Source organism: Meleagris gallopavo, chromosome 2 (assembly GCF_000146605.3).
Source record: "Meleagris gallopavo isolate NT-WF06-2002-E0010 breed Aviagen turkey brand Nicholas breeding stock chromosome 2, Turkey_5.1, whole genome shotgun sequence".
NCBI lineage: Eukaryota > Metazoa > Chordata > Aves > Galliformes > Phasianidae > Meleagris > Meleagris gallopavo.
The window spans coordinates 50491716-50506814 of record NC_015012.2 but is presented as its reverse complement, the minus strand read 5'-3'; the positions used below and the strand labels follow the sequence as shown (position 1 = coordinate 50506814).

Here is a 15099-nt window from a genome sequence, read left to right as displayed (position 1 = left end):
CCTGAATAGTCTACCCTTCACATCCATATTTCTCCAAGTTAGAGACAAGGGTGTCTTGTGGGACCGTATCAGAGACCTTACAGAAGTCCAGGTGGGTAACATCAGTTGATCTTCCCTTGTCAACTGATATAGTCACTGTGTCATAGAAGGCTACTAGGCTCATGAGGCACTATTTGCCCTTACGCTAATTACAGAAAAAAAATGGACAAATACTTATTACTAAAACAGCTTTTAAGGATTGGAGTGTATTTACGTCATACAAAATATAGACTTGCCGAATGATAGCTGCAAATAAGTCTCTAGAAAAGATCAATCAAACTAACATTTAAAGATATATTTTTTTAAGAGCAAAGCAAGTGCCAAACTCAGTTGGGCTTGACAGAAGGGGAAGATTTTTGCCAATTTTGCCTTACCATTCCTGCAGCTGTGAGACTTATTAACTAATGAGCTGTGTATTACTTGGTGCTGTTTACTCAGTTACCCATATTGCTGAAAGCTTTTCATGTGCTAATAAAGCAATATGGAATAACAAGGAAGGCTGACTATCTGCATGCAAGAGACTTTGATATCCTCTTGAAGTGTGTTACCGGTAAGTTACAGTTAATATCTGCGTATTGCTATCTTGTTTCTCATCAGGTTTGCATTGAGACATATGTATCTAGCTGTCACCAGCGGAGCATTAACACCGCTGTGCGGGCAACCCTCAGCCAAATGTTGAGTGACTTGACTTTACAGTTACGACAAAAGCAAGAAAATATGGTGAGCCTTCTGGCATCGACAAATGGTTCCATATCCGTAGCTGTGTACCGTTTAGTTTCTCTGAATGCAGTGCACTGTACTGGCTTATTGTGCCTTATGGATTTTATTTCAGCCTTCCACAACTAATCCCATTTGGAAGCTTTGTTGGGCTCTGACTTTGTACCTGTCATAGAGCAATCTATCAGGAAGGCAACTCTCACACTGGCAGCCCTACTTGGCTGCATTTTGTTCTCATGCTGTTAAGCAAAAGAGGCTTTGTTCTGATGTCAGACTGCTTTGACCTTTTCCTTTTCTGTTTTTTATTTTGTTTGCTTGTTTACCTGAGATTTGTGGAAATCCTTTCACCAAAATATCCTCCGTTACAGATATCAACCGAACAAATTCTCAGCTGTTGAAAGTGTAATTGAGTTTTTTATTGCTACTCTTTTTTAGTGAAGGTAATTTAATGGAATCTTTTGTCTGCTCAGTTGTTAGCAAAAATATTACTTCTGTTTATTGCATTATTAAAATCCATGAGAGCTGCTTGAGTGAAATCCCAACACACTGTCAACAAAATTGTAAATGTTCTGGGCATATATGAAATGTCATTGGCTTCTTACATCTGTTTATGCGTGTTTGTATATAAAGAAAGAGGTACTATTTGTAAAGGTCAATAACTGTTTATTAGAAAACTTTGAGGACTGTATTTGAGCAGATTATTTTCCCTGTACTTGTTTTGGATTAAGGTGACCACTTCTGTTTTGGATTGCTGGACTAGATTATTTTTATCCTAATAAGTACCTGCAGAACTGAATTCATAGGTTTACTTATAGTTATCTTCTCTGTGTGCTAAGTAGGTTCATTTTACTAGCCATAATACTTGGGGGGGAGGAGGGAGGAAAGAAGGAAAATTTTTGTTTTCGAAGTTAGTTGAGTTTGGATTTGAAATTTGAATTTTTTTAGTTCTGCTCTAAATGCAGAGTAGGTGAAGATATGTGAGAACTGCATTAATAGGAGGAATCCTATACCGCAGCTGAGCCAAATGATGTAAGAGGTCATTTCCAATTCCCGACTGTCATTAATTTGTGTATTGGCACTGCAATATTAATGATGATGATGTGATAAACTCTCCAATACTCAGAGGATTTTGGCTTCTGAGTAGCTTGTGAAGTCTAAACTATGCTTTTTTCTCAGTTATTTTTATTGAGACCTATATACCTATATACCTAGTTATTACTGTATTTTTGTAGATGTAGGAAATCCCTTAAGAATTTACAAATCCCAGTTCAGCTAAATGAGATATGAATTTCTTAAATCTAAGTAATTATTTAAACATTTCTTAAGGTATTAAGCTTCACTTAAACAACAACAACAAAAAAATAAAGATAGAGGACGTGGATTTGTTAAGAAAGCTCTGCTGTTAAAGCATTGCTTGTACATTGGCTTTTCTGCTACATGCACTGATTATACCACATCTGTCTTTTCTCAACAGACAATTGAAAATAATGAGGCCCTGCAGAAATTCAAAAGTCAAGGTATCTGTACAACTTTTTTAGTCACTCCTTCCAATCCAGCTTATTAATTCTTCACTTTCCATTCATCAGCACACGGCTGTTGAAATCACAGAAATTACATCTTCAGGATCTTTTACCTTCTTCATAGCTTGTTACTGTTTGTGTTACTTGTGGTAAGAACTGAAACAGCCCTGTTAGCTCCTGGTATTGCCAGTAGTGTCTTCATTCGAGCCATGTTAACAGCGCTGCTCTCCACATAGTTATAAATGGTTGTTTCACAGTGCTAACTTCTGTAATTAAGGTGTTTCAGAGCTCTGGAGAAAGAGTTAATAAGTGGATTCCCAAATTCAACCAGACTCATAGAGCAGGATGGTAGAATCTGGAAATGGCCGTGCTTACTGTATTTTGGGCCAGGGATGGCATTTGTATAATGGCAGCTTTTGAAAGCACATTACTAGCAAAGTTCATACTTGCCAAATTATAAACTTACAAGAGTTTTTCTGCTCTCATTCTGGCTTACCATCCACCGTCTTCCCTGAGAGTTCAAAATATTCCCTACTTTTGAATTTTCTCACTGGATTTCTGCAGGAGAACTTGTATGGGTGGAGGCTAAAGTATTGAAAGTGAACAACAATCCCCTTTTAAGATCTGTGGATGAGAGAGAAACTCTTGTTGTGAGATGGAGTATGGAGTATGGAGAGCTGCAGTGATGGTTAGCTCCCCAGAGAAGTACTGGAGCTAGTCCTTTTTTTATTGTTATTATTTGCTTATTCTATTACCTCAATTGAATTTCAGCTAACCTTTTCTAAATGCACGTAAGCATCAATGCTCTCTCTGGATTTAATACTACTGCTTTGTCATTGTATGGAGATCAGTTTCCAATCCAGGACTTTTTCTTCTGCGTCTTGTCTGAATTTTGATTGACTTGCCTATTGTTTATGTGCTTTGACCAAATCTGAAAGTCCATGCAGTGATTTGCAGTTGTAATGCCTCTGATCTTTTTCCTTTTTGGAGGTACTTCAGCTGAGTCTCTTTGTGACGATGTTGTATCTGTCCTCACTGTGCTCTGTGAGAAGCTCCAGGCTGTCATAAAGTGAGTTATTTCAGTTTATAATTTGAACTTGTTACCTGGAGATTGGGAGTTTCACTGCTACATGTAATCGTATTGTCATAGTTCTGAGATTATGGAATAAAACTGTGATTAAATTGTTTGTGATAAGAAGTATTGTTCATAATGCATTAATTTAATTCTCACTTGAGATGAGAAGCTAATTTCACTGTTTAGCGCTGTTTAGCTTTAAAGAGCTTCCAACAAATCTAATCTGTAGATAACTTCCATACAGTAGTGAAGAGCTTGTCAAAGGACAAGTTTTCTTTTTTTGGCTTGCTGAATGTCATGAAAGCAATCATTGTAAAGAGAACAATTACAGCGCACATGGTGACATGTAGTAGAAATTGTAATAGCTAGGTGAACAAAATACATTGAGACAGACAGTGACAGAAAATTTAATTTCATTTAAAATACATACATTCTACACAGATTTCTTTACGTACTGTCATGCATAGATTGCTCTGAAAGTAATGCCTCCTATTTATTTCCATGGAAACTGCAACAGATGCACAAAGAGCACAACACTATTTGATAGAGAAAATTCTCAGCTACAAAAAACTATTTTTCAACATGGTCACTGCCATTAGCTATGCATTTTTGCCAGTGATGGACAAGAGCATGTATGCTGTGCTTCTAAAAATCTGCACCAGCAGAGGTGACTCACTGTTTCACAGCTGCTGTGATGGCATTGTTGCTAGGAAAATGTTGTCCACACAGTCCATCTTTCATCAGCTTGAGTGGATGTAAGTCAGAGGGTGCCAAGTCTGGGCTATATGATAGGTGTGGTAGGTCAGTGTGGCTAGGATTGGCAGTCCACAGTTTTCAAACTGGTATGGGGCCTGGGCATTATCATGTTGCAAGAGAAAGGCTGTCTTCTTCTCTGGCCTGACTCTGGAAATTCAAGCCTTGTATTTTCTCTTCCATGGGGAATTTACTCTGCCACTCCATGGACAGCCCTTTTGACTCTGTCTCATAGTGGTAACGTCACATCTTGTCACCAGTAATGATGTGATCCAGGAAGCTGTCACCTTCTATCTCACATTGGTTCAACAGGTCCTGACAAACTCACGTGTTGTGTTCTTTCTATTCCTGTTTGAGCATTTGTAGGACCCACTTGGTGCAAACTTTTTGACATTCCAGTGTTGCCAGTTGTTTCCAATACAGTGAAGCTGATATTGAGCTCCGTACATAGTTCCCTGATCATCATCTGCCAGTTCATTTGGATGAGCTGATTAAGGTGCTCTCATTTTCTGGTGTAACAGCGGTGCATGGCCCTCTGGAATGTGGCTTGTCTTATAGCTTGCTGTTGCCACTGCTGAAATGCACTACCCACTACCTCCACTGTTCTCCATAAACATTCAGCAAGCATTAATGAATATCAGTGGGTGCCATTTTTGCCACACAAAGAAATGCAATGCCGACGTTGGCTTCCGACACCATTTTGCAGGCTGCTACCGTCTGTCACACAGCAAAAAAAATAATGGAATGGAATGTTGCTGGGAAGTTTAAACCTCTGCTGCCATGCTACCAACATTCACCTCTGATATCGTGGCCAGTGTAATAAAATCGGAGGCATTACTTTCAGAGCTGCCCTCACACATCATGAGATACATTCCTCCAGTTCTTATTTTGGACCAACAAAACGCAGCAAAAAACAGTTTACGAAATGTAAACCAGAATGTGACTGCTGTGGGAAGCTACCTTCTTTTGGCAGACCTCAACTTCTCTTGTCTGCTGAATCCTGCAGCTAATTCTGAGAATAAGTACAAGTACATTGTACATTACAAGCACATTGATACCAAGTGACTACAGGATCTTTCACATTCTTCCTCTGTAAGCTCAATTTGTGTTTGATTTATAGAGTATAACTGACAAGGCTCTGAAAGGGGGCTGTGTGATCATGTAAGATTTTGCCTATAGACATTGACTTGCGACTGTTGTGGTTTTCATCAAGGAAACAGAAAAGATAACCAGAAGAAAGTAGTCTAAATGCCCTTCAGATTGCATGAAGAAATTGTTGATAATTCCAACATCTTCTGGTCGTTCCTTTTTCTTCTTCTTAAGAGTTTCTTCAAGTTTTCAGATCAAATTTGAAAAATTACTGCTATTTTCCTTCGTCATCTTTTGCATCAATTTCTTATTCCTTACTGTGAAATTCGATGAATTAAATCTATTTTCCTTACATTACCTACGAGAAATAGTAATAGATTGCTACACATGAGCTGTACAAATTAAGTGGGGTGATAAAAGCAATCGTACCACTGTAAATCCATAGGAAGTAGCAAAATAAATCACTGCTGTAAATTGTGGTGTGGTTTTCAAGCAAACTAATGTAGTTACTTGAAAATAAGTAAATAGTCTTTGTTTCAATGTGACATGATTGGCATCTTTTCTTTTTGCCAGCGACAATCGACAACTTCAGCTTCTTTATTTGGAGTGCATCCTCTCCATGTTAAACAGCTCCTCTCCAAGCATGCACCAGCACAAAGGATTCACTGATCTAATATGGTGAGTAGATCTGAAGACTAATACAAATAGTCAGTTTATAAGTAACTGTAGAAGGGCCTTTCCCCACCACCACCCATGCAAGCAAGCCTGCAGGAAGTCATCGGATAAGAGCAGAGCTCTCTATTAACCCTCTGCTGGTTTGTTTTGTACTTCATACAGGATTTCACAGGACCTCGTGCTCAACTTTTACTCTAAGATTTTGAAGTTGAATTGTATAATTCTGGCCCAGTTCTAAAGATGCAGTGTACAGCAGCACTCAGAGCTTCCTTTGCTGTCCCCGAAAAAAATTGCGTAACCTGGTGCTCAGTGTCTGCAAGACAGGAAGGTCTTCTAGGCTGATAACACTTGGCAGCATTGCATGCGGACTCCGTACTGAAGCCTCTGGGAGCTTCAGTGTAAAATCATCATTCTCTCTTTCATGGCATTTTGGAAGTTTCTTCCCTTGTATTTCAAACAACCCTTTGTTTATGCTCCTGTGTCTGTTTTTGGGGTCATCCTGTAAGCAAGGTCACTGAAATGATCACAGTTAAAAGAAAACACTTCCTGTTTTATTTAAGTTTATATTATTTTGATGATCCAGTTTACAAATCTGCAGAGATTTGTGTTTATGCATGTATATCATGAGGGCAAGTGACGAGGGGCAGGACTTTTTAAACCTGCTTTGATGCCAGATAGTATGTATCCTCCAGGTACATGCTTAAGCTGAATAAAATTAACACAAGGAAGACATGAAACGGTTTATAGTTAGGGTGATGTCTGCAGTTTTTAGCAGCATAAGCATTCCCTAATCCATTAACTGTCTAGTGAAGTTGTGAGCCAGACTGATAATCGCCTTTGTTCTTCGGAAGATAAAGAAGATTTAGTGCTCTGTTCGTCTGTCAGAGTGTTCTCCATAGTTTGATACAGAAACACTTTGATGGAACTAACGTGGGGAATATGTTGCTGTTGCTACCTGTACTTATGCCTGCTCTGAGGCAGTGAATTAATAAATTTTAAAATATCCCTAACTGTTTACATTTTAAAGAAATGGAATAAGCAGACCAAATATCATTATCTGATATCTGTTTTAAAAAATGATTTTTATACTGTGACTTTAGGGAGCTGAACAGTTTTAGCAAAGACTTTTAAGAGAGGCAGTGAAAATTAAGGGCAGCATGAAAAGCTTGGGAAATAAGATGTATGTAACTGTTTACTTTTGATGCTGAAGCATTACTTGTCACTGGGTGTTTGCACTAAATGCCAGCTGAGCCTCTGAGGCACATGGTTGAAAATTGGGTTTGGGATTGCTTTCTCTGCATTTAAGTTTTATAAGTTATGATATTGCAAGCTAGAGTAAAATGGCAAGTGTCTGAAGACAAGGCTGACGTAACAGCTAAATGAACAGAGGGCAGAATTGGTTTTGACTCTGATTCCTCCTCTTCATGAGGAGGATGAAGAGGAAGAGAAGGGATTGGCTGATGTGGAATCATTTGAAAGACAGTTTAAGGAAGGATGGTGTGTTTACTGGCATGTGAGAATTTACACTGCATACTTGGAGTTACTGTAGAGGACTTTAATTGCATTCTCAAAAGCCCACAGCTAGGGATGCTTAGTGACATACATGCATGTTCAGAGTAGCGATGGAACATCAAGCCATGCGGTTAGCAGAGATTGTTTTCCATTTGGTCAGGTTTTTTTTAGGTTCCCAAGTTGGACAGAAGAAACACTTGCCAGCAGAAACCTGGTCTTCCTACCTTGAGGTATGTTGTAGCTAATTAAAGAGGGAGGTATGCTATTCTGTGAAGGACACAGCATGGTGCAGTAATATTGCAACTTGCAAAATTAGTATCATCTTTATTAAACACCCAGAAGTATTTGTGTATGTGCCAGTATGCTGGTGCCTGGAAGTTTAAGAGAGCCTCGTGCAGTTTGTTATTCAATCTAACCACTGCTGTTCACTGATTATTAAAACAAGAGTATGTGCTATGGGCTATTTTCATTCTGTTCCTGTGAGATTTTTCTGGTTACCATCTGCTGCTTTTTCTCTTTTTCTCAGGAAGCAACTGTGTCCAGCCCTAGTAGTAATCCTGGGAAATCCAATCCATGACAAAACTATCACCTCTGCCCACAGCAGCATCTGTCTAGAAGCTGATTCACCTTCCTCAGGGGTCTCTGATCATGGCCGGGGTTCAGGCTGTTCATCCACAGCGCCTGCCCTTAGTGGGCCTGTTGCACGGACCATATACTACATTGCTGCAGAACTGGTTCGACTGGTGGGGACAGTGGAATCAATGAAGCCTGTGCTGCAATCTCTCTATCACCGGATATTGCTCTACCCACCACCTCAGCACCGAGTAGAAGCCATCAAAATTATGAAAGAGGTAAGATATAAAGTCCAGGTACAAATCCATGCAAATAAAGCAAAATGTTAATTTCACAGTAAATATTGCTGAGATGTGCATACTTGTCCGTTCCATACTTTAGCACTAGTGGTGCTGTAGTTGCCCCTTTCGTACAGTTTTTACATCAAAGCTACTCTGATAAATATTTTTAGTTTTACAAAATTGTAATAGTTATATTTGTCTCCATAATGCAAGCTGCTATGGCAACTCTGTGTTCATGCTGGGAGTGGGTATTATCACTGAGTCATGACTGCTCTTTTGGATAGGATGCAGTGTAGTGATTCTGTTCTCAGCTCCTTTGGCATCTTTCCCCACTCTCTGCTCTTGCTAGAAGACATTCATCCTCACACTGCAGTGTTCCTGACGTTAAGGCAAATGTATGCTTTGAATATGTGCCAGATTTTTGAAATGTTGTTTCCTTGAGCTGTATTAGAGTAGCCAAAAGGAAGCTTCCAGTGTCACAAGAGGCTGTCACGGCCAGTCCTTTATGGCCTGTCACTCTGTACCTGTGACAGTGCTTGTGAGACTTCTTCAAACAGTACATTTACATTGACTGGATTCTTCTCATATTGTGGACTGCAAAGCAGCATCCATAATTTGTTTGAACAATGGTTTCTTTAGAGGATTTTTGTTCTAGCTTGCATGTAGAGAGGCTGTCTGAAGATCCCTCCTAACACCACACAACCACCCACAGGGTTGCTGTCAGAACGCCCAGTCATTCTGGCACTTACCTTCCTATAATTTTAAACAATAGCAAGATGACAATCTGCATTTCATTTTTAAGATATTTGAGGAAAATATTAGTTTAATATTTCTACCTTCAGGATCTCTCTGTTACCTCTTTCTGCTCATTAATACATACACTTTCTCCCTGAATCACTTCACAGGACGAATCACTTTGTGTGTTTTTTCCATAACTACCTTTTTGTAGTGGGTGACTGAAGAGCAGAACTCCCTTCAGTATATAATATAATACAATATACTTGTATATTTAGGCATTTGAGATTGTCTTGGTTGCAGTTCAGTTGGAAATATGTTCAGTCAGTAATGTAAAGCACTAGAGAACAACCTGTATGTGATGTGTGTTGTATATGTCATTTTTCTCTATAAGCATTTCTCCTTTTAAAAAGAGGAAAGATAGCTTTAATAAATAGAACTTTAGTGTGCTGTTATAGTTTGCTGAGAGAATTTGCAGTACAGCTGGGCTTCAGGTTCTAGCATTTGACCAAACTATGACTCATTTATGGTATTTAAATAACACTTAAATTACCCTCTAGTAACTTATATTTCCTTTCCTTTCAGATACTTGGCAGTCCTCGGAGGCTTTGTGATTTGGCAGGGCCCTGCTCTTCTGAGTCAGAATCCAGGAAGAGATCTATTTCTAAAAGGAAGTCCCATCTGGATCTTCTCAAGCTGTATGCTTTGTTTCCTCCTTTATCCTCTTAAACCTGTGTGCACAAGACACTTAAATACTTGCACCTTCAGAAGCATACCCATGTATGAGCAAGTCAGGGTATCTCCCAAGTGAAATAAGCTGTGAAACAATATGATGGGTAAAAGTTTTTACTGTTTTTTAGTAAGTCTGGGCTTGTTTGTAAAAGTAACCGCCTTTGAGGAGTTTACAAAAATACCCATATAAATTGTTTTACAGCTGGAAATTCTTAGGTATGGGTCCTAACATTGCAGTGAAGTGATTGTACTTATTTGGAAGTACATTTCCAAGATGAAGTCAAAGGAGGTAATCCAGAATTGAAACATTGTCAGATTGAGCACAAAGCATTCTTCATTCTCATAAAGAGCATATCTTGCTGATTATTTTCAGGACACATAAGTTAACTTCAGTTGGGGGAGGGAGCATTGTTTGTTTGTTTCGTTTTTCAGTACAGCTTGTCTGTAAGGGAAAATGCACTGTGCATGCTAGTAAAAATGCACAGTAACTATTTCCTTGGTTGGCACTCCCTTTACAGATTGGCCATGTCCACACGGGAGATGTAATTACTTGCTGTAATTCTAGTTGTCTTTTTCCAGAAGTAGTATTACAGGACAATTTCACTTCCGTTTTTCCTAGTTCTGGAAGGGTAGTGTTGGATGATAATGACAGGCTCGCTATATATGCTGCATTACTTAGATAAACTCTGTTTTAATTGTAGTATCATGGATGGGATGACAGAAGCGTGCATCAAGGGTGGTATTGAAGCATGTTATGCTTCAGTGTCCTGCGTATTTGCCCTGCTGGGAGCACTGGATGAGCTAAGCCATGGCAGGGGTCTTAGTGAGGAACAGGTCCATCTGCTCCTCCGGCGCCTGGAAGAATTGAAGGATGGGACTGAGACAAGCAGGGACTCCATGGAGATCAATGATGCTGACTTTAGGTGGCAGAGGCGCATTCTTTCCTCAGAAAATCCTGCTTGGGAATCAGGAAATGAGAAAAGTCCTGATATTAGCATTAGTGTTACCACAGACACTGGTCAGACCACTTTGGAAGGAGATATGGGACAGACAACTCCAGAGGATAATCTGGAAAGTCAAAAAACTCACTGCCATCTCCAGCTGGACATGAAAGCAAAGAGATTCATTATAGAGAACCAGAGTCAGAAACCATTGACCAGCCAGATGTTGTTCAGAGAAGCCACAACATAGTCTATCCAGATATAACTAACTTCTTATCAGTTGACTGCAAGACCCGGTCTTATGGATCCAGGTACAGTGAAAGTAACTTCAGTGTAGATGACCAGGATCTTTCTAGGACTGAGTTTGATTCATGTGACCAGTATTCCATGGCAGCAGAGAAGGACTCTGGCCGGTCAGATGTTTCGGACATAGGCTCTGACAATTGCTCCCTGGCTGATGAGGAGCAGACACCACGAGACTGTCCAGGTACCAGGTCCTTACGTACTGCTGCTCTCTCTCTAAAGTTGCTGAAAAACCAGGAAGCAGACCAGCACAGCGCACAGCTCTTCATCCAATCTCTTGAAGCTCTTCTTCCTCGGCTCATAGCTCTCCCCAGCATAGAGGAGGTGGATGCAGCACTACAGAACTTCTCTTCAGCTTTTTGCTCAGGTTTGCAAGCAAATATTTACTGTCCAACCAACATGCACGCTGTAAGATTCTCTTGTAGGAGCTCATCTTCAGAGAATGTGTCCAGAATAAGAAGGTTTGTGCTCTACAAAGCACATTCCTCTGCAGCAGCATGTTTCCTTTAGAGTGGGGCAAACTGAATATGCAGGTTAATCCATGAGCACTTAACAGACTCTGGATTATGTCCTCAATCAATAGTAAGATCAAATTTTCTGTAGTACGATACCTCTTCAAAGGCCTGTGAAGATCTGTTGAGAAAATTTGCATGTGCTGATGTTAAGGAGAGGCTGCCCATTAGCAGAAAACTGGGGATGTGGGGAGAACTGTCACCTGTTTTGAAAGGGATTCAAGTAGCTTAATATATTACCTCAGTACTATTAATAATGCCAAGCCTTGCAGAGAAGATAATAGAAATCTCACTACAGTAAGCTATTGAAAAGATAAGAAAAGAGGATCAACTCCTCTTTCTCACTCTTTTTTTATATATTGCAATTTATCATGACAGGAAATTGAAAGCTCAAGTTCAGACCAACTGAAAAATAGTTAAAAGATCTTACCTTGTAAGAGGTAGAATGCTTACTCTTCTCTCAGGGTTAGATTTGGGATTTAGACTTGGTTAATCAAACAAAAAAAAAGACTATGCAAAGGCAAGTTTGTCCTGTTGATAGTATAACTAACATATGCACATATTGTTAGAGAGGTTTCTTTCTCCTGGCAGTAGCAGAGGTGGAAATGTTCATGAAAATATATTTCTCTGTTTCTTAAATTTAATTCACCACAATTGCCTTTTCCATCACTTCTCTTCTAAGCATTGCTTCATTCACTTGTGCTCTCAAACACATTACTCATACAGAGTAAGAAGGGATGCCTCTGCTGTCCTACGGCAGAATTTTTATATGAAGCTGGGTGAATGTGTTAACACCACACAAATAAGCTGATATTCCTGATTTTCTGTTTAAATGCTGCCCAAATAAGCCTGATTCAGGAAGATAGTAATAAGACATTCCTAAAAAAGGAGTTGTCTTTAAAAGGACATTGATTTTATTCTGAATCGAGGTGCTTTAAAGCATTCTTCCTGTCACAAAGAATTCATTTCCTGTAAGATAATGAAATTGTAGCATAAGTCCAGGGTTAGAATTCTAACTCCTCTGTGCCTTGTTAGGTCATATGTAGATGAGCATACAACGTCTTTCTCCTAACCTTTTGTCTATCAGATCCCTGTAGAAGGTTCTGAAGTGTTGGAAGAGGTATACCTAGCCAAATTCCAGATTTTAAAGTTAAATATGACTTTTGTTGTCATTCAGTATGACTAAAACAGTGAAAAAGATAGAAGGATAATAGTCCATTTTTGCATTAAGTCTATATTTTCTGGTCTGCACATTACTCTTAGAAAGATAGCCCGTCTTAGACTCAGACTGTTGAGTTGAGGAAGACCCTTCGCATTTCTAAGAAAGCTAGCCTCGTGATGTGAGGTATTTTAGTGATTTCATAGGGCATTTCCCTTACTTTTGTACACAAGGCCTGTGCAGTTCATGTCTCAGTAGGAAATCTGGAACAGGGCTCAGTCCAACTGAAACAGTCCTTTAATGTGTACCTCTGATCTTAAACAAAAGTCCATCAGTATTTCTGAGGTGAGGACACGTGTAGATGAGAGGCATGACCCTGAAGGCCTATTTAAAATGTGTCCATGGGTAGGAACTCTCTCCTGGAGAGCTTCTGACACACCAATTCTGCCTCTGAAGGGAATATTAAATTATTATTTCAGAACTCCTTCATTAGCACCAGAAATTCAAGGCACAGAGTAGGTGATGAAGTTAAAGGAACTGATATGACTTCTTGGATGTATAGCATCTGTACATGTATAATTTCTGAGGACTACATTAGGAAATTTGAATATCAGTTAAGATTCAAGTTGAGAAGAAGAGACAGATGCAGTTCTGAGATCAACCCATGCAGAAATAGTATTTTTGTTTCTGAGTCTTTATTTACGTGCTTTGGTTCATTCATTAATTTTTCTTACACTAGGGAGCAGTGAAATATGTTAGTATAGAGTTTAGCAGCCTTTCCTACCAGCTAGATCCTTAAATATCATTGTAACATTGTTTTGTTTTTGTAGGACTGAAAACAATGAAAGGACGTAGGAATTTGAGGTGTTAACACAGGAATTTAAGCATGGAATTGGCAAAGAAAGCTAGGCAGAATTTAAAGGAAAGTAAGATTTGAAAGTCAGTTGGTTAAAAGCTGGTTATAATGTTCCTTCAGAAGGATTTCCCTTGCTTGTTGCTAGATAAAATCAATGCTAAAAAGATCCTAGTGACATTGGAGTGTGATGTCTATCTAAAAAATACTAAATTGTCTAGAAATGGTCAATATTGTCTTGGCTTGAATAAAACATTGTATTTTATGTGGGCTCTCTTTGACCTTGCCAATTTAAACGAACTGTTTCTTTTAGGGCAATGTACTAAGCTTGCTGTTTGCTATGGCTGGCAAATTTTTATAAGTAAAATTAATGATCAATATTATCTTAATTCAGACATCACTATTCTCATGAATTACTGTTTCAAGGAATTAATTCTAATAATTGTGTGCCATTGTGTTAATAATCATAGCAAGCATTTTAGCACCAGATTTTGATTGCACAGCTTTTAGTGGCAAGGTTTTTGTTTTGTTAAGCATCAGTGCAAGTTGTTTATCTATCAGTTCATCCTCTCTTTTTGAGAGGATGAGCTTCTGTCAAATGTAGTTAGATGTTTTCTGATATTTTAGAAGGAGTTAGGGATCAGATTTTTTCCAAACACTCACATACATGCCCTATTTGTTATTAGCCTCTTTTATGTGCAGCTATACACAAGTGTGCTTTTATAAGCAGTTCAGCCCACGTTTTCATTTACGTAACACTTTACATTGAGTTGATATTACTCTAGCTTATTCTAGGTCCACAAGTACTTATTTAAGATACCACACATTAAATTAGAATGTACTAACTACATCAAGATCCAGCACTCAGCAAAGTGTGAAGATCCATCTTTAACTTTATTGATGGAGTCATTGGAGCTACATACAGGCCTACTGCTAAGCACAGGGTTATGATTTTGGGACAAGCTAAAGATTCTTTGTTAACATTCACCACAGGAAACCTACCGCAAACACGTGGAAATCCGTGTTGGTATAATGTGTGGCCAGCCCTATCACCCCTCTTCCACAAAGGTTGCTCCCTTGAAAGAGTTGTTCATTTTTTAGACCCACCCTGGAACAGTTACTCTCTCTCTAAATCCACCCTCAAACAGTTATTCACCTTATCCACGCCCCCAAAGTGACGTCAGTGGAAAGTCCGAGAAGGCAGCAGCACAGAACTTTCAAACCCTCACGAGGCAAGAAAAACATTTTGCTTTTTTTTCTGTGTGTTGGATTTTTTTTTTAATTATTATTATTTTTTATTTTTTTAATGTTGATGATTTGTTGTATTTTGTCTAAGAACAGGCATGAGATTTGTGGCGGGAGGAATATGTTCACAGTCAACCACTTCAGCAGTTAACTAAGCGACGCAGCTGTGCTTCTTCATGTAACAAACCTTGGAAGCTCTTTTGTTTTGTTACAAGTGTTCCTCTAGGAGAAAACTTACTCCTTAATTTCCCCTAATCAATGTCATATGAATGGATTTCACAGTTGATGTGAAAACCATGAAATATTGTGGTTCATGGTGGGAGGGGAGTCAAACATTCTGGATTTTTCATGGCTCAGACGATAGCTCAGAGGAATTTGATTAAGT

At 39.0% G+C, this 15099-nt stretch overlaps 1 protein-coding gene across 1 annotated transcript in view; it reads left to right on the top strand.

Moving 5' to 3' along the window:
- Positions 1 to 14720, top strand: part of LOC104909758 (brefeldin A-inhibited guanine nucleotide-exchange protein 3-like) — a 51873-nt gene extending 37153 nt beyond the window's left edge. Inside the window, exons 7-14 of the mRNA XM_031552209.1 lie at positions 637 to 759; positions 2231 to 2273; positions 3267 to 3345; positions 5767 to 5871; positions 7907 to 8231; positions 9555 to 9667; positions 10403 to 11312; positions 14618 to 14720. Of these exons, the coding sequence (XP_031408069.1) occupies positions 637 to 759; positions 2231 to 2273; positions 3267 to 3345; positions 5767 to 5871; positions 7907 to 8231; positions 9555 to 9667; positions 10403 to 10892 (1278 nt within the window). The 3' untranslated portion in view covers positions 10893 to 11312; positions 14618 to 14720. The remainder of the gene's footprint in view (positions 1 to 636; positions 760 to 2230; positions 2274 to 3266; positions 3346 to 5766; positions 5872 to 7906; positions 8232 to 9554; positions 9668 to 10402; positions 11313 to 14617) is intronic.
- The last annotated feature ends 379 nt before the right edge of the window (positions 14721 to 15099 follow it).